Source organism: Eurytemora carolleeae, unplaced genomic scaffold (genome assembly GCF_000591075.1).
Source record: "Eurytemora carolleeae unplaced genomic scaffold, Eaff_2.0 scaffold868, whole genome shotgun sequence".
NCBI lineage: Eukaryota > Metazoa > Arthropoda > Copepoda > Calanoida > Temoridae > Eurytemora > Eurytemora carolleeae.
In genome coordinates this window covers 80,794-99,313 of record NW_019396755.1, presented here as the reverse complement: position 1 = coordinate 99,313, position 18,520 = coordinate 80,794, and the positions used below count along the sequence as shown (strand labels likewise).

General features: G+C 32.5%; 1 protein-coding gene across 5 annotated transcripts in view; it reads left to right on the top strand.

The window, feature by feature from the left end:
* The window catches only part of LOC111708257 (matrix metalloproteinase-16), a 43,567-nt gene extending 30,793 nt beyond the window's left edge, over positions 1-12,774 (top strand). The window contains exons 12-21 of one of the 5 annotated variants that reach the window (XR_002766615.1): positions 1,785-1,885; positions 4,197-4,294; positions 4,735-4,818; positions 6,547-6,616; positions 7,211-7,334; positions 7,778-7,839; positions 8,642-8,762; positions 9,543-9,618; positions 10,430-10,514; positions 12,105-12,620. Coding sequence is in view for 3 of the 5 variants with exons in the window: in XM_023481579.1 (XP_023337347.1) it covers positions 1,785-1,885; positions 4,197-4,294; positions 4,735-4,818; positions 6,547-6,616; positions 7,211-7,334; positions 7,778-7,839; positions 8,642-8,762; positions 9,543-9,618; positions 10,440-10,514; positions 12,526-12,659 (945 nt within the window). In the remaining 2 variants the exon portion in view is untranslated. Of the gene's footprint in view, positions 1-1,784; positions 1,886-4,196; positions 4,295-4,734; positions 4,819-6,546; positions 6,617-7,210; positions 7,335-7,777; positions 7,840-8,641; positions 8,763-9,542; positions 9,619-10,429; positions 10,515-12,104 lie in introns of all 5 variants that reach the window. The other 4 variants (XR_002766616.1, XM_023481579.1, XM_023481580.1 and 1 more) reach the window with 4 other exon arrangements.
* Positions 12,775-18,520: the final 5,746 nt, after the last annotated feature.

Below are 18,520 nucleotides of genomic sequence, written 5' to 3'. Positions count from 1 at the left end.
CCTTTCTACAGGGGATATCGGGAGAAGGTAGGTTAATTACAACTTTCTACAGGGGATATCAGGAGAAGGTAGGTTAATTGCACCTTTCTACAGGGGATATTAGGAGAAGGTAGGTTAATAGCACCTTTCTACAGGGGATATCAGGAGAAGGTAGGTTAATGATACCTTTCTACAGGGGATACCAGGAAAAGGTAGGTTAATGGCACCTTTCTACAGGGGATATCAGGAGAAGGTAGGTTAATGGCACCTTTCTACAGGGGATACCAGGAGAAGGTAGGTTAATTGCACTCTTCTACAGGGGATATCAGGAGAAGGTAGGTTAATTGCACTCTTCTACAGGGGATTCCAGGAGAAGGTATGTTTTAAGATTTTATCATTTTCAAGATTAATGATTTGTCTATTACAAATTTATACTACCCCATGTTGGGTTGCAAAAGTTTGGTTTCCAGGCAAAGTTAGATTCTCGGGCTAGTATCCTATATGTTACTGAGGTTTCAAGCTCTCAAGCAAAAATTACTTCTTAAAAACCAATGCTAACAACAGAGATGAGATTTTAAAAGCTTAAACCTGAGTAAAACTAAGTCCTTGCTTCTGCATAGACCCAAGTAAAGCTCAAACGTGAAGACCTCGGTTTTGAATGGCCTTAAGTTTAGTAAAAACAAACCACCTCGGGGATTTTTCTCTTCAAGACTCGGTTCTTTAGCAGCTGATGATCGTAAATTTCGAAAAAAAAACTTTTATTTCTGTACATTTAAAATCTCGGGAGTTATTTGTAGTGTCAAATTTGATCAAAGGTATGAGATAAACATACTATGCAAATAATGTATCTACGTATTTTTTTCGAATTTTCGAAATTTACATCTCCTTGTCAGAGCTGATCTGTTAGCAATCTGTCTGCTACAGAGAGAAAGCTTTCTAAGCAGTCTCTAATTGGTCGAATCAGAGCCAATCCTGACTTGGGTTCTATCTGGGCCCAACTCTGGGTTTCACTCGGGTGTAAGCTTTAAAAATCTCATCTCAGGCGGTATATGTACATGTAAAGGGCTACAAAAAAAGCATTACTGCGTTAGAGCGGTCAAAGTCAAATGTCAAATGTCGACCTTGTCTTAAAACTTGATGAGACTATTTATTAGCAGGCTGAATCTATGTGATGTATATAAATATGACAACCCAGCTTTGCCTGGAAACTAATTTTAACTGAATTCAGATTTTTTAACATAGCTGAAACCATTCCCGTGGCTCTACCGAGTTCCTAAATAAATGTCAAGGCAAATCGGTGAATGGGTTCATGGGTTATGAACGAACATACAAACAAACAGACAAACAAAGATTACTACTTCAAATAACTCAAATAAAAAATCTCCCAGTTTTCCTGCAGAATATTGTTAAAAAAAGAAACATTTTGTAGGCGATAAATTGTAAAAACATTTGAAAATGCTATTCATTCAAGTTAGATATGAAATACTAAGCTAAGCTTATGGACACTTTCTCTTTGTTTTGTATACAACATAGAACAATAACAAAAAAGTTGCGGATTTTAAAATATTTTTCTTGGATTTTCTAAATGTTGATGGAGGCAAACGTTTGAAATTTTGATCATCCATAAACCTTTCCTGGGGTCATGTCAGGCCAGTCCAACAAAAAATTTGGGCCCAATCGGTTCAGCCGTTTTTATGTTTATTGGATACAAACAAACACACACCCACTCAGACAAGCAAAGTATATTTATAAAATGTACGTAAAAAACAATATAGACTAGATAATTGTAAATTAACTATTTTTAGCTTGAGCTGGATATTGATGATAAAAAGGCAATCCAAGCAATCTACGGGGAAAAACTTAAAGATCCCGAGCAAACTGTTCCTAACGTTCCTGTAACCAACAGGTATACAATATACAACATACATTATACAGTCAAACCCATGAATCTGTGGAATAGATGGAAAACCTTTCAGCATCCTATATGTATTTGATATTTTTACCTAGCTTGAAAAAAAGACCATATTGTGATACAAATCAGTAGCATTTCATACATTTTTTAATAGTCCTTAAGCTCTACTTTAATAATCTGAAAAAAACGGGTAGGATTATGGTTAAGTGAAATGGGCTTGTTTACAATATACATATTTATATATTTATTAATGCGGTGTTTCATCATTTTATGTTTATTTGACTTGAGTCTTAACAGTCGTCTTCCTATTCCCATTGATGGGATTCACTGTGGAATGTAGCAAAGAATGAACCATTGTAAAAGTTAAAATTGGTTTTATGTTTTTTTTTATTGTTGCTTTTATGTTAACGTTGAAACGGGAGGGGGGGGGGGGGGGGGGGGTGGAGCCGTAAATAAATGTTGCTCTTTTAAACCAAATAAAACTTTTTATTTCAAAATTAACCATAAATGTCAAATTAACGATTTAACTAAAAAAGAGAGGTTGTTAATAGCAATACTAATAAAGAACAAAAACACTCATTCATTCTTTTAATATATTTATGTTAATTATTTTACAATTACTATAATTAATGTGTTCAATAAACAGAGTTATATACTTAACTTCGTTATAATAGAATTAGGAGAGATAGGACTTAATTAGGAGAATCAATCAGTATTACTTCTATCCGTTTATTTGATTGTTCTTAGAAAAGTAAAAACTACCACTATTAGAGAAGTTTTTGTGCGGAGAGAACCATGGATGGATTTTTATTGTTTTAACATTGCATTTTCTAACGCAGTTTTGTAATTTGAAGAATTCAATTGAAAAAGTTTTAAAATGGTAGGTTGCTCTTTTTCTGAAGAAGTCGTGACGAACCAGGAAAGAACGGATTCATATTTATTTTTAATCTTAACTCATATAATTTACCGTTCCGTTCTAGAAGTCTTTAATGGAACCTTGCCAAATTTAAAATATTTTCTACGTCTTTATCTGCTCCGAACCAACCCTAGACTTTATTTAGACCTATATTGAGTAAACCTGGAGGGGGACAGGATATCGGCTCTGAACCAACCTTAGATTGTATTCAAACCTATATATTGAATAAGCCTGGTGTGGGACGGAATTTCTGCTCTGAAACAACCCTAGATTGTATTTAGACCTATATATTGATCAAGCTTGGTGTGGGACGAAATATCTGCTCTGAACCAACCCTAGATTGTATTTAGACCTATATATTGAATAAGCCTGGTGTGGGACGGAATTTCTGCTCTGAAACAACCCTAGATTGTATTTAGACCTATATATTGATCAAGCTTGGTGTGGGACGAAATATCTGCTCTGAACCAACCCTAGATTGTATTTAGACCTATATATTGATCAAGCATGGTGTGGGACGCAATTTCTGCTCTGAAAAAACCCTAGAGTGTATATAGACCTATATATTGAAAAAGCTTGGTGTGGGACGGAATATCGGCTCTGAACCAACCCTAGATTGTATTTAGACCTATAAATTGATCAAGCATGGTATGGGACGCAATTTCTGCTCTGAAAAAAACCCTAGAGTGTATATAGACCTATATATTGAAAAAGCTTGGTGTGGGACGGAATATCGGCTCTGAACCAACCCTAAAGTATATTTAGACCTATATATTGAATAAGCCAGGTGTGGGACAGAATATCTGCTCAACAATAGATTGTATTTAGACATATATATTGAGTAAGCTTCATGTGGGACGGAATTTCTGCTCTGAACCAACCCTAGATTGTATGTAGACCTATATTGAGTAAGCCTGGATGGGGACGGGATATCTGCTCAGAACCAACCCTAGATTTAATTTAGTCCTGTATTGAGTAAACCTGGATATCTGCTCCGAACCAACCCTAGATTCTATTTAGACCTATATTAAGCAAACCTGGAGGGGGACAGGATATCTGTTCTTAACCAACTTTAGATTATATTTAACCCTGTATTGAGTAAACCTGAATATCTGCTCCGAACCAACCTTAGATTCTATTTAGTCCTATATTGAGTAAACCTGGACATTTGCTTCGAACCAACCCTAGATTATATTTAGTCCCATATTGAGTAAACCTGAATATCTGCTCCGAGCCAACCCCAGATTCTATTTAGACCTATATTGAGTAAACCTGGAGGGGGTCGGGATATCTGCTCTGAACAAACCCTAGATTATATTTAGTCCTATATTGAGTAAACTTGGAGGGGGTCGGGATATCTGCTCCGAACCAACCCTAGATTCTATTTAGACCTATATTGAGTAAACCTGGAGGGGGGCGGGATATTTGCTCCGAACCAACCCTGGATTCTATTCTTACCATCGGAGAAACTACATTTGCTTTCAAAGGTATAGTTTTTTCATTTTACAACTTTAAAAACTAAAACTAAAAGCAAGTGCTTTATTGTTCTAAGATGTAAATGTGTAGAGCAAATAAAAAGCATAATCTAGATAGTAAAAAGGCCAATGCGCGTTTAGACATTTTAAATTCGAAAACTTATGCAACTTTTCCCACAAGTCGTGATTGAATAATTTTTAAAAATACGATTCTCAAAATTATCCCTCTATAATGTACAGTCTATGAGGATTTTGAAGATTGAAATTGCGCTCTTGCTGAACAAATATGCATCGTAAAAACGTCTGAAGGGTCTGAAATGAATTCTAAAAACGTTCTCTACAATACTGCATTCTTAGCTTAACTACCATGTCCAGCCAGACACTCCCTTTAAAGTTATTTGTTTGAGAACTTCATATTGCCCCTATTAGTGAGATTAAAGTAATTTACGTAGGAGACTCCTATTGGAAGCTAACAGATGACTCCATAGCTCCTGGATACCCTAGACTTGTTTCTCAAGACTGGACTGGACTTCCAGGTATATTCATCCTTCATATATTCATCCTGATATTTATCCTCATATTCATCCTTCATATATTCATTAAGGTGTTTATCCTTTCATTATTCATCCTTCATATATGCATTCTGATATTCATCCTTAATATATTTATTTATTTATTCGCTCTTTCAAATAAAACCAATAATATTAATGTTTTTTTACATATTCGTTTATATATTCATTCATCTATATATTTATCTCATATTCATTCTTTCTTGTAATTATTCTGATATTCATCCGGCCTTTCATGTATTCATTTAGATATTTATCCTTTCATGTATTCATTTAGATATTTATTCTTTCATTTATTCATTTAGATATTTATCCTTTCATGTATTCATTTAGACATTCATTCTTACATATATTTATTTAGATATTTTTCCGTTCATATTTTCATTTATATATTTATCCTTTCATGTATTAAGCATTTATTCTTACATATATTCATTTAGATATTTATCCTTTCATATGTTAATTTAGATATTTAACCTTTCATGTATTCATTTAGATATTTATCCTTTCATGTATTCATTTAGATATTTATCCTTTCGTGTATTCATTTAGATATTTATCCTTTCATGTATTCATTTAGACATTCATTCTTACATATATTTATTTAGACATTTGTCCTTTCATCATATTTTCATTTATATATTTATCCTTTCATATATTCATTTAAAAAAATCATCATTCTTCCATCATCTATAACAAAAAGATTCCAGTACAATAGATGTTAACGTAGAACTTGTAAACTCCAGTTCTCTGTTGCCACTTATTGTACATAGTAATGGGTCATGGCAATGGTATTTGATCTATAATATATTTGTTGAATGTATGTTTGTATCAAACAAAGGTCTAAATCGCTGAACCGGTCGGACCTAAATTTTTCGTGACAACTCACAGTAACATGACCCATAAAAATTGTGTCTGGACTGGACAAAATGTACACTTTTACAAAGTTTTTGCTTACTACGCTACTATATAAAGATGGCGGCTTATAAATCAATAAATAAATAGATAAACATGGTATTATATAGAAAAGAGGCGCAAAGCCTTGTACGGACTGCCCCAAATGTTTTTTTTTGTAAAGATTATGCATTAAAATCATTTTTTCCTCTATTGAAACCCCGTGAATACAGATCTGTACTTTTTATAATATGCTCTACTGAATTGGTCTTTTTGATCTTAAGTTAAATAATTCACTATATTCAACAACAACCGTTTAAAACTATAATAAAACAATCAAGACACTTTTATTTAAATTAATATAATCCGTCATATTAGGGTAGGGGAGCGTGTTTTCATTTTTTAATTTTTTTAGTCATTTTTCACTCTTAATGTCTTACCACAAATTCATATTTTCTTATCTATATATCTTTGCAACCTCATGGAGTAGACCTGTGATATTTTAAACTGTAAATTATTTTCATATTGTTTAAGTTTGAAATATCTAAGGGTTTTATACATTGACAGGTCGCAATGATTAAAGGATTAGGAAGTAACAAATTCTGGTGTTTGTTCAGTTCCTTTATTTTACTTCAATCTTTAAACCTAAAAACATTACATCACACGTATTAAAGTGAAGATATGAAAGATATCCCAATTTAAATTAGTCGTTTTTTGAATTTTGTTTTTCTTTAAACAACATCTACATGTATGGTACATTAATAAGTTACATAATTTACGATTAACATTATTAATATTTAGATAATATTGATGCTGCTTTTACATGGGAAAACGGAAAAACATATTTCTTCAAAGGATCTAAATACTGGAGGTACCCCCCCCCCCACCCCCAATCTTTTAAATATTTTTATTATTGGTTGACAATCATAAAATTTGTATCTTTTTAAATAATTAATATTCTTTTTTAATAATTCAATAAAACAGTAAGAAGTTGAGGAGAATAAAAAAGTTTGATGGAATTTTCCTGGTTCAGTAAAAATAGCTTTTAACTTTTATTGCACGTTGTTACGTTTTCTTCAGTTTTAACAGCTTATTTTGATTCTATACTTCATCTGAAACACAGAGCATCTTTTGTAGATGTATGCTTATGACTGTACAGTATTGTACTGAACTGTAATGTACTAAACTGTACTGTACTGCACTATACTGTACTGCACTGTACTTAAGTGTACTGTACTGCACTGTACTTAAGTGTACTGTACTGAACTGAACTGTACTAAACCGTACTGTACTGCACTGTACTTAAGTGTACTGTACTGTACTGTACTGCACTGTACTGTACTGTACTGTACTTCACTGTACTGTACTGTACTGTGCTGTACTGTACTGTACTGTACTATACTGGTTTGTACTGTACTGTACTGTACTGTACTGTACTGTACTGTACTATAGCTATGTACTCTAGGTATAGCTTTGACGAAATGGAACCCGGGTACCCTAAGGAGATAAGTAAAGGGTTTGAAGGAATACCAAACAATGTTGACGCGGCATTTGTTTGGTCAGGGAACGGGAAAATATACTTTTTCAAGGTATCTATCTATCTACAGTCATCGTCGTATATATCAATACAATGAAGACGACTTTCTATTTCAATTTTGATTTCCACCAATCTTTCATAATAGTATGAGACACAGAAACAAAGAGTGTTTTCTAATTTTAGCAACAGAGATCAATTGTACTAATAATAAAAATTCGTCTCCATTGTATTGATATAATCGCCAACCACTGTAACGTAAAGAAGTTTTTTTCTATCCTACAGGGTTACCTACAGTGAATGAAAATATTATTTGACCTAAAACAAGATAAAAAGACTGAATGTAATGTCTTTAAGAAAGTTATTAGACAATATATTATATGATTTAGAGTTTACAGTAGACAACTGCAGTGAAGAACATAAGAATTTTTTTTGAATAGCCCAAACTCTTTCTTTCTTGTTAAGAGCAACTAGCAGCTAATTTTTGATATTTTCAAGGGATCTCAATACTGGAGGTTTGATCCAGACAGTCGACCTCCGGTCAAACCATCCTATCCAAGGTAAAATTAAGGTCAATGAAGGTCAACCATCCTATTTCACGGTATCAAGATCAATGAAGGTCAAACTATCCTATCCAAGGTAAAATAAAGGTCAATGAAGGTCAAACCATCCTGTCCAAGGTAAAATCAAGGTCAATGAAGGTCAAACCATCCTATCCAAGGTATAATTAAGATCAATGAAGGTCAAACCATCCTGTCCAAGGTATAATCAAGGTCAATGAAGGTCAAACCATCCTGTCCAAGGTATAATCAAGGTCAATGAAGGTCAAACCATCCTATCCAAGGTAAAATCAAGGTCAATGAAGGTCAAACCATCCGATTTTCACGCTATAAAGGTCAATCAAGGTCCATCTAATAATCCTATCCAAGGTATCAAGGTGAGTTAAGGTCAAACCATCCTTTCCAAGGTATCAATGTCATTCAAGATAAAACCATTCTATCCCAGGTTTCAAGGTTAATTAAGGTCAAACTTACCTCTCCAAGGTAGCAAGGTCAATCAAGGTCAAACCATCTTATCCAAGGTAACAAGGTCAATCAAGGTCAAACCATCCTTTCTAAGGTATCAAAGTCAATCAAGTTCAAATTCAAACCATCCTATCCAAGGTATCATGGTCAACCAAGTTCAACCCATACTGTTTAAGGTTTAACGGTTAATCTCCAACCTTGTTTAGACCTATCTCTAACCTTGTTTAGACTTATCTCTAACCTTGTTAGACCTATCTCTAACCTTGTTTAGATCTATCTCCAACCTTGTTTAGACATATCTCAAACCTTGTTTAGACCTATATCCAACCTTGTTTAGACCTATCTCCAACTGGGAGGGTATCCCGGATAATCTAGATGATGCTCTGCAGTACAGTAATGGATACACTTATTTCTTCAAGGCTGGAGAATATTACCGGTTTGATGACCGCTCCTTTAAGGTTTATATTAATAAAAGAAATTCTAACGATGTGGGTGTCCCACGAAACATGACAGTTGGTGAATAATTTGGAATGTCTTCTTCCCTATACTGTAATAAATATTAAAGACTTTTTTCAATTTTTTCGTTCAATAAAATCTTTTACTAAAATATATTTAAAATTGAAATCAATTTTACTTTAATATGACTGCCAATAAATATTCTTATAATTCTCTTTGGTATTAAACAACTTAAGTAATTTTGGAGGAAGACATTTTAAATTATTCACCAACTGTTGTTTTGTGGGACACCCTGTATCTTAGGCTAGCTTTTCCTTCTCCCCCAGCATGCTTAAGATGTCTGTACAAGTAGGCTAAGAACGCAATTTAAGTTATTACTGTACCAAGTTTCATTTTACGTGGACAAATCAAGATAAACTTCTCGAAAGACATTATCGAATGTCGTCTTAACAATTTTTTCAATGGGTTTTACACTATTTCACCTAAATCTCAGTATTTGCGAAAATAAATAAATAGCCATGAATATGCGGGAACAGCTCCTTATAATCACTTAATTAAAAAACTAAATATCTGCAACATTCTATTATCAGAAAGTGAAGAATACGACATTTTATAAATTTCTTCGATGTATGGCGTTAGGGTTTAACTTTAGTTTTTTTGGTAATACTAATTTTGAAAACCACCAAGTTGTCAAAAAGCCAAAGATATTAAATCGGTTGAATTCGGATTCATCGAGAAGGACAAAAGTAAAGTTGATTTTAAATTAAATATTTTTAATCAAGGTTGATACTGCTGATCCCCCATTCCCACGTCCAGTTGGATATTGGTGGTTCGGATGCCCTTCCTCTCTTACTAAAGGTATTTTTAGATACAGAGTTTTCCATGAAAAGGACGAGACTTCAGAGACGATTTTACAGAACTTTTTAAATCTTGTCCTTACATTCTTGGTCGCTTCACACACCTCTGACCCTTTAGTAAAAGTAAATTTCACCTAAAGTCAGACCGCGTCAACCTTGTTGCACCGGCTAGTCCTATTGAGTGTCTTCTTTATTTACCCAATGTCCGGGCGATACTGTACAAACTGGGACCGGAAAGGTTGACCCGGCTAGGAAATTCAAATGTACTACGGCTGCCCGTGGCCTGCAGTTCTCTATCAAATTATTAAATACTCTACGAAGAAGGTGTACTAAAGGAACTAAAGCCAATCACCAAATTAAACCTTTAGATCGTTATGGCAATAGATATTTTGGTTGGCATTTAAGTTTCATCCTTTATGGACAACCATATACGATGCACCTTCATAAAGTAATCAGAGATAGTGATTCAGAACGCTCATGACCTCTTCTAACATTTGTTTGTAAATGATTTTGCATTGGAAAAGCTGTACCTTTATTAAAGTACATACTTTACCCACTGTAAAGTCAAATATGGGGGACGGGGGGGGGGGGGGAAGGAAAATTAAACTTATTCCATGAACCTCTTATATCCGTCAAAAAAAGGCTTGGTCTCGGAAGAAGTGCATATACATCAGTATAATGGGTGTTGGATTTTAGAAAATCTTACAAAATCTGAATTTATTAAAATCCGTCTTGTTTAAACGGTTGTGTCACTTAATACACGGTTTAGCGGGATATTAGAACTGAGCAAGGAGCGTTAAATCTGTCTAAAGCTGGTATTAGGTCGACCTGAACAGTTTGACGCTGTCCATGGTAACTATGGTTTGAATGAGGTAGATTCTAGCTCTCTAGATGCAGGTACTGAGATATATATCTATATATATATAAAGTAGTAATCTTGTCTGTCCGGTCATAACTCATGAATCCCTGGACCGATTGGCCTCCAGTTTTAATAGGAGAAGAGCCAGTAGAAGCACGGGAATGCCTGGGTTAAACAATTTGAAGTTGAGAGGGTTGAATTTTAAAGAGAAATTCTAATTATCCGGCAAAGCTGTGTTCCCAGGCCAATAAACATAGATTAAGCATATACTGAACTGAGGATGTTGTGTTTCATGACGCAAGGATTGATTAAATTTGAAATTAACTTTATTCTAAATGTAGAACTGCCAATTGTTACATTAGGCACATCAAAATTCATTCACTACTAAATCTTAGAAAAATATTCCTTAAATGGTGAGTATATTGCCATTTTTTTTCTGAAGGATTGTCAAATCAATAATTAAAAACCCGAAAATGATTTTTTATTTGGAATTAAAAGTAACTAAGACAAGATTTCTCCTTATATATGTTTATGCTTTCTAAGTTCCTATATTTATGGCGCATGTGTGCTCTATATTTACCAGCATGCCTGTCAGAGTGAATTTACATTCTATGCACGTTTAATTCTTTATTTGTCCCTGTGTTGCTTGTAATGTATTTTTCCTCGGCGTTAATAAACAAAAATAAGTCTAAATGAAGACGACACTAAGTTTAAACTCTGTAAGTTAATGAACAAAAATAAGTCTAAATGAAGACGATACTAAGTTTAAACTCTCTAAGTTAATGAACAACAATAAGTCTAAATGAAGACGACACTAAGTTTAAACTCTCTAAGTTAATGAACAAAAATAAGTGTAAATTAAGACGATACTAAGTTTAAACTCTGTAAGTTAATGAACAAAAAATTTAAATGAAGACAATACTAAGTTTAAACTCTGTAAGTTAATGAACAAAAAATTTAAATAAAGACGATACTAAGTTTAAACTCTGTAAGTTAATGAAAAAAAAAATTTAAGTGAAGAGTACTCTAAGTTTAAACTCTGTAAGTTAATGAACAAAAATAAGTCTAAATGAAGACTACATTAAGTTTAAACTCTGTAAAGGCTATGCACGTTTGAATCTTTATGTGTCCCTGTGTTGCTTGTACTTTTCCTCGACGTTAATGAAAAAAAGTCTATATTAAGACGACACTAAGTTTAAACTCTGTTGGAGGGTCTGAATCTATGTATAGACTAGAGGGGGGGGGGCTCTCGCACCCCCTTCCCTTGAGAAAGGACTTTAGATTAAAGGTCTGGTACATACTTATAGCCCAATTTTTCAAATCCAGCTCAATAAAAAAATTAGACCGCTGAGTTTAATGGTTTGAGAATTAAAAAGGCATTGAAAAATGGCAACAATAGAAGGACCGAAAAAATGTAAATAGTATATTTTTTGTTTTTGACAAGTAATAACTTAAAACATACGTTTTGATATGCATTTTTCAATGGATTTTAATAATAGAGCAAACAAAACTGTTAAGGGATAAAAGCATGGACAGTGAATACTTGTAAAATTCTTTTACGTTTAAGTAATTGTTTTTTTTCAAAGTAACTTTTATGTCAAATTGTTAATTCTTGAATATATTTTCAGAATAACTTTTCATTGAAGTCTTGGACTGTTCTTGTGCCTGTAATTACAATAGGAACGGAGGAGATGTCAAAACGTTCAATTTATGTTAATAATTAATTATTAATTGTATATTTATATTTGTATATGTCATTTGTTTGTACTGTAACGTCTCAATCATTATCTTTATTTACTCAAAACAACCTTAGAAAACATCTTATTTTTAAAAAAAACTATGGAGTTCGATTCGATGACCCTAGTAATTTAAAAAAAATATTTTTGCTTAATCAAAAATAATACTTAACACTTTAAATTTGGACGTGCAGAAACAAAAAAGAAAACAATTAAATTTCTAAAAATTTCACAACATAGAATTCTATTTCTAAATGGCTTTTAAAACGACGACCTTCTAAATATTTATCTTGAATCTGTATTTATATTTTAGAGAGGTTTAATGATGTCTCTTTAAGAATTGGTTCAACAAAATCTTCAGCTTATGTATCATCAAGAATAGATTCTAAAATGTTTCTTACTTTAACCTCTGCTTATCTTTACACTGTTTTGTACAGTGTAAATTGAATTCAACTCGAATGTCGTCTTAGATTTTCCCCACGATACTACAGAGCGTCCCATATCATACAGGGTGTCCCACGAAACATGACAGTATGCAGGACGACTTGAATGTCGTCTTGATTTTTGATATAATTTGCTGCGTTTATTTGTCAACCTAATTTTAGAAGTAAATTTCTAGAGAAAATAATCACAAAATTTCCCTTGTCCTGCCATTTCCAAAATGTGGTCTGCCTTTTTTGTGCTTTCAATATTGCCCGAGATATGAAGAATTTCGTTCAGATTTCGACAATTTTGCTTTTATTTAACAAAATTGAAATCTCAGGTAATATTGAAAGCACAAAAAACGCAGACCACTTTTTGGAAATGCCAGGGCTATGAGAATTATGTGATAATTGTATCAAGAATCATACATGTTAAAGTAGATAGAAGACTAAATGTCACAAATAAATTCAAATAAAAAAGACGACTTTCAAGTCGTCTTCCTATTGTCATGTTTCGTGGGACACCCTGTATTAGATTATCTTCAAGCTTTAACGCCAAAATAAAACCATAATACTCAAAAAAAATTGTATTTTTCGCAAGAAAGTTCTTATATTAGCCTTATTCAATTTTTCGAAATGATTCATTCTTCTTAAATTTTCTGATTAGTTTCGAAAATCGTAATTTAGACCGATTGACGATCTCTAATAAGAATTGGGACACCCTGTATGAGACATTTCGCCAGTTATACAAACAAAGTCAAATCGCTGCAAAGATTGTTTTTACCTTCTGTTTTTTTTTAACATTTATCAATACAATAGTTGCATTTTTAACATCTTTTCAAATTTGAAGTTTTTAGAACACTTTTTTAAAAAACAAATATGCAGCAAAATAATCGAATCGTCCTTGTATATTTTTAATGTATATTCAAAAAATTTTAAATTATATAAATGTAAATTTTTTATGCTTTGATCTTTTTTGGGGGGATGAATTTAAATAGTAATAAATTAGTTCTTAATTAATTCTACATTTATCGTTCAGATATTTATGTAAGGCTGTGCTATATAATAAATATTCTAATTCAAATTTCAATGCATTTATTAAGATCATTTGTAGCGTAACCTAAATAAACTGTAAAAGGCTTTCGTCGTAGATTTAAGTAATTTTAATTCACAATTCACAACGGTACCCTTGAAACTTTAATCTTATCAACAATGTAAAAGATAGCGTCAGTTTTCTGGTTGGAAAAGTTATTAATCCTGGAAATTATCACAGAGAAACCATAAATAATAATAAACAGTTTTTAAAAACAAAACTTGGATATGTAATTTATACTTGATCAGACAAAGGTACTGTTGTGAATCGGACATGCTAGTTTATCATCGGAGGTTCGCATGAAATAACGTTTACAGACCCTTTAATCAACATGAAATTCATCGATTAGAATAGGTACAGCAGCGGAATAAAACTGCAAAAAAAATAGGACTGAATTATACAGTTATACTGTACTAGGCCTTTCGGGCGCTTCACGCCCATCTTCTATTTCAATTGTGTTGTACACATGTTGTACACATTGTGTAAAACCAAACAAAAAGTTAGCGGATTTCATAAAGAAAATTCGTGGATTTTCAAAAAAATTTTAAATTTAATAAAAATTTAATTTTGTTCAAGGCGAATTTTTAAAATTTTGATTATTCAAAAACCTTCTCTTGGGCCACGTGAGGTCACAAAATTTGGGCCCGAACGGTTTAGCCGTTTTGATGTTTATTGGATACAAAAGGACAGACACCCAGACACTCAAAGTATAGTGAAGAAAGAAAGTGAAGGTCGACTTTAATCTTTAAAATATTATGCGAAATTTATTCGTAATCCAAATTTTGAAAGTAAAATTCTAGAGTTAATAATCACAACATGCCTTGTCCTGGCGTTACAAAAATAATCGGTAATTTTAACAGCACCAAAAAAGTAGACCCAATTTTGGAGACTAGGAGAATTTTAGGAATATTAGGAACTTGTAAAAGTAGATTGACAAATCAATTTCACAAATAATTTAAAAAAGCAAAGACGACGTCCCGGTCGTCTCTCTACTGTCATGTTTTGTGGGACTCCCTCCTGTTAACCTTTAATATCAGAATTTGACATTTAATCTCAACTTTACACTCTACACTCTACACTCTACACTCTACACTCTACACTCTACACTAGAATTAGATTATTTCTTGAATTGTAAGAAACCTTCTCCGTATGGTACCATATCGATACGGGTATAGTCACTATAGGCTTCAGAAGGTTTGAGCAGTATTAAATTGTGTTTTTCACAAATTTGATAGGAATCAATTTCAAGTAGTGAATACCAGGGGCGTACGAGGAGAGGGGGNGGGAGGGGGGGGGGTCTTTTAATATTAGATCTTCCTCAGGCAATCTACATTCTACATTGCATTGCATTGCACTCACCCAAACTAAAAGATTAAGAAAAGAATTAAATGCTCTCGTACGTCCCTGGTGAATACTAATATATTTTTTAATTCTAAGAAACATTTACTAAAGGCATTTTTCGCTAAAATCAAAATTGACCATCGAAAATGGCCTTTTGTGATAAAAAAACGCTTGTGAGAGAGCTCATTTTTTCTTCTCAAAATATGTCGAAATGGGCACCAAAAGATTTGTTTTTCCAAGCCATATTCAACGGAAAAAACTGTTTTCAAATTAATTAAAAATAGCCAAGTTGGAGCTGAAAAACTAGGGAAAACAGTTGATTTTGGGATTTCCCTAATTTTTCCACTTGAATGCTCCTAGATGGCTTGTTTTTAAATGTTTTACAAACCGTTTGCTGCTTTGAATTAGGCTTTGCAAGACGGATCTTTTGAAACCCATATCGACATATTTTGAAAAATTGAAAACTCACATGCATAACCTGTTTGTCGGCCACAAATAGCCATTTTCGATAATCAGTTTTTATTTCATCGAAAAATTCTTTAAATAAATGCTGCTCAAAATTAAACAAACACGGTAGTATTTAATATACTTGATTTGTGTTTCATGAAAATGTTTCTTTTTGTGTAGATTTCAAAACTATCATGTATATAACAGTTGAGAGGACTTGAATGACTCTTTGAGCTTTGAAATGAGTTTGCATTCATAAGCATATCTAATTTTATCAGCAACATTATTGAATTAAGAATTATATATATTATATATATATTATATATATTTTTAGTCCTGGCATTTCCAAAACGTGGTCTGCTTTTTTGTGCTGTAAAAATTACGGAAGAAATGCAGAATGTCGTTCAGATTTCGAAGAATTTTGGCTTTATTCAATAAATCGAAATCTGAACAAAATCACGGAAGAAAAAAAGAGACAGACCACGTTTAGGAAATGCTAAACTTCATTTATTGAAGAGCTATTGAGAAGAGGAAAATATTTGAATCTAACAAAATAAATTTATTTTTCTGACACAATTGTACGTAAAATAAAAGTTAGTGGATCTAAGAGGTCAACAAGTCGTACCAGTGATGTCGCATAAATTTGACCAATTGTGATATTCAAAACGGTTAAAACAGCCTTTCTTTTATATGACATATTCTTTGCTAGCTGTTTTTATTACTGTTTCCCCAACAGAAGAACTTCACTTTCTTTTTTTACATTTAGAATTTCCGGTTATGTAGTACACACGCGGTCATATTGAATAAAAAGTTTATATAATTGTAGACTGAAAGAAATTGATTCTTTTTGATAAACTCAAACTTTCGAATTACCTTTGCCCTCTAATGGTGTAATACGTTAACGTACAACCTTTAAACTTAGAATACTTTATCTGACGGAATTCATAGTTTTAAATATCTACTAAGGCCTACAGCACAGATATAGTGATTAGAAAGTTTAAGTTTTGTGGCAAAGACTCAATTTCTTTGTTGAGATTATGTCGCAGAGAGTTTTGTTCAAGTAATCTTCAAATAAATATATGATTGAAAATATAAATATTATTTTCACAATTTTTCATAATTACTTTTTCAGCAAACAAAATGGTCATAAAAGCAAAACAAGAAGGGTATCTGACAAAATTGTTAACGCTTAAACCTTGCGAATACTTGACATGCGGAATGCCTGCATTGAATCAGCCCCCCCCCCCTCCTCACCCACCCACACCAAGCCTTGAAAGGGTTAAGGAAAATGAAGCTAAAACATATTTATAATAATATCTAATGATATATACATTTAAACCAATGATCTGCAGGGTTGAAAAACTTGTTCAACTTTATATGTAAACCTGGTTACAGGTCGTACTCCATGTATCTAGGAGTGGGCTGGGCGTGGTTTGACCTATTGCCTTGCACAGGTTCAGCCCTAGGGTTCACATAATCCACGCCCATTTATCAATATATTGATGACTTAATATTCATCTTGTATTATACAACATTGGGAGCCTATTACAACTTTACAAGTACTTTTCAAGATATACACTTGGCATTATTTGAATTTAATAATTGTTACGACATTTATGGTGTTTAGTTTGTGTTTTATATCTCAATTGTTCCACGCTTTTACACCTCACGCCAAATAAAATAAAATCTTTGCTCACAAATTAAACTAGTTATATAAAATATAATCGTTCTACTTATATACTTATATACGTATAAAGTATCTTTAAGAGGTGCATGCAGTCTTAATAACTTCTTAAATATGGATAAGAAATTTATAAGATATACCTAAAATTGCATTCATTTAATTCTTTGAAAAATATGTCAAACTAAATGTTTAAGTTTTTCTAACTGTGGTGTTTTAATTCAAGTCTCTAATTGACCGAATTGTCCAGATTTGTCGATCAAAAAATCTTATGGAAAAAATTTCCGTTGTTAGCTGCTTTTATGAATTCAGCAACGAATTTATCTTTTAGGTTTTAAATTTAAAACGGATTTTGTCGTTTTTCAATAAATAACAATTGTTTCCTTTCAAATCTTAAAAAAACAACTACTATTCTTAGTTTTCAGACGTTTTTTGTTTTGAAACGAAATTTTTTTTCTTTTTTTTTGTTTCAAAGGAATTGAGTCACAAACTAAAATTTTCTAATCCCTATATCTTAGCAACTAGATGGTTCAAACCTTAGATATTTCAAACTTAGACTATTTGATCTACCAGCCTTCAAAGATATAGGGATTAGAAAATCTGAGTTTGTGGCAAAGACTCAAATCCTTTAAAAGTCGTTTATTTTTTTTTAAAACAAAACTTTTTCCCTATAAAAATGCCCATCCCTATTATTATTATAGATTTATTTCGTACATATAACGGTACAATACATATGTGTCACTGTAGACTCCCTTAGATATAATAATAATACTTTTATTTGGTCTTTATATTCTCATTTCTATAACATTCTATAAACTAAAAGACTAAAAAGATTAAAACCATAGAAAATGTATTATTGTAAAAAAGGGAACTATATTACTATAAAAAATTGTAAATCTGTTAAATAATAAAATTCCGTTTGCTGGGACGGAATTCATGAACAGTCATGTTAGTTTACAATTCCCCGTAATATTAACCAGCAATCCACCAGGTTCCAGGAACTCATGAAGTTTCTCCAGGTTTCTATATCATCCTCTATAGCTCTACCCGGAGTCAACTCTAACCCTGAGCTGTCAAAATTTACGCAAACCAATCCACTGCATGTACAGGGTGATCTATAATAATATGGGATTAAAGGGACTGTACAGGGTGATCTACAATAATATTGGATTAATGGGACTGTACAGGGTGATCTATAATAATATTGGATTAAAGGGACTGTACAGGGAGATCTATAATAATATTGTATAAAGGGACTGTACAAGATAATCTATAATAATATTGTATTAAAGGGACTGTACAAGATAATCTATAATAATATTGT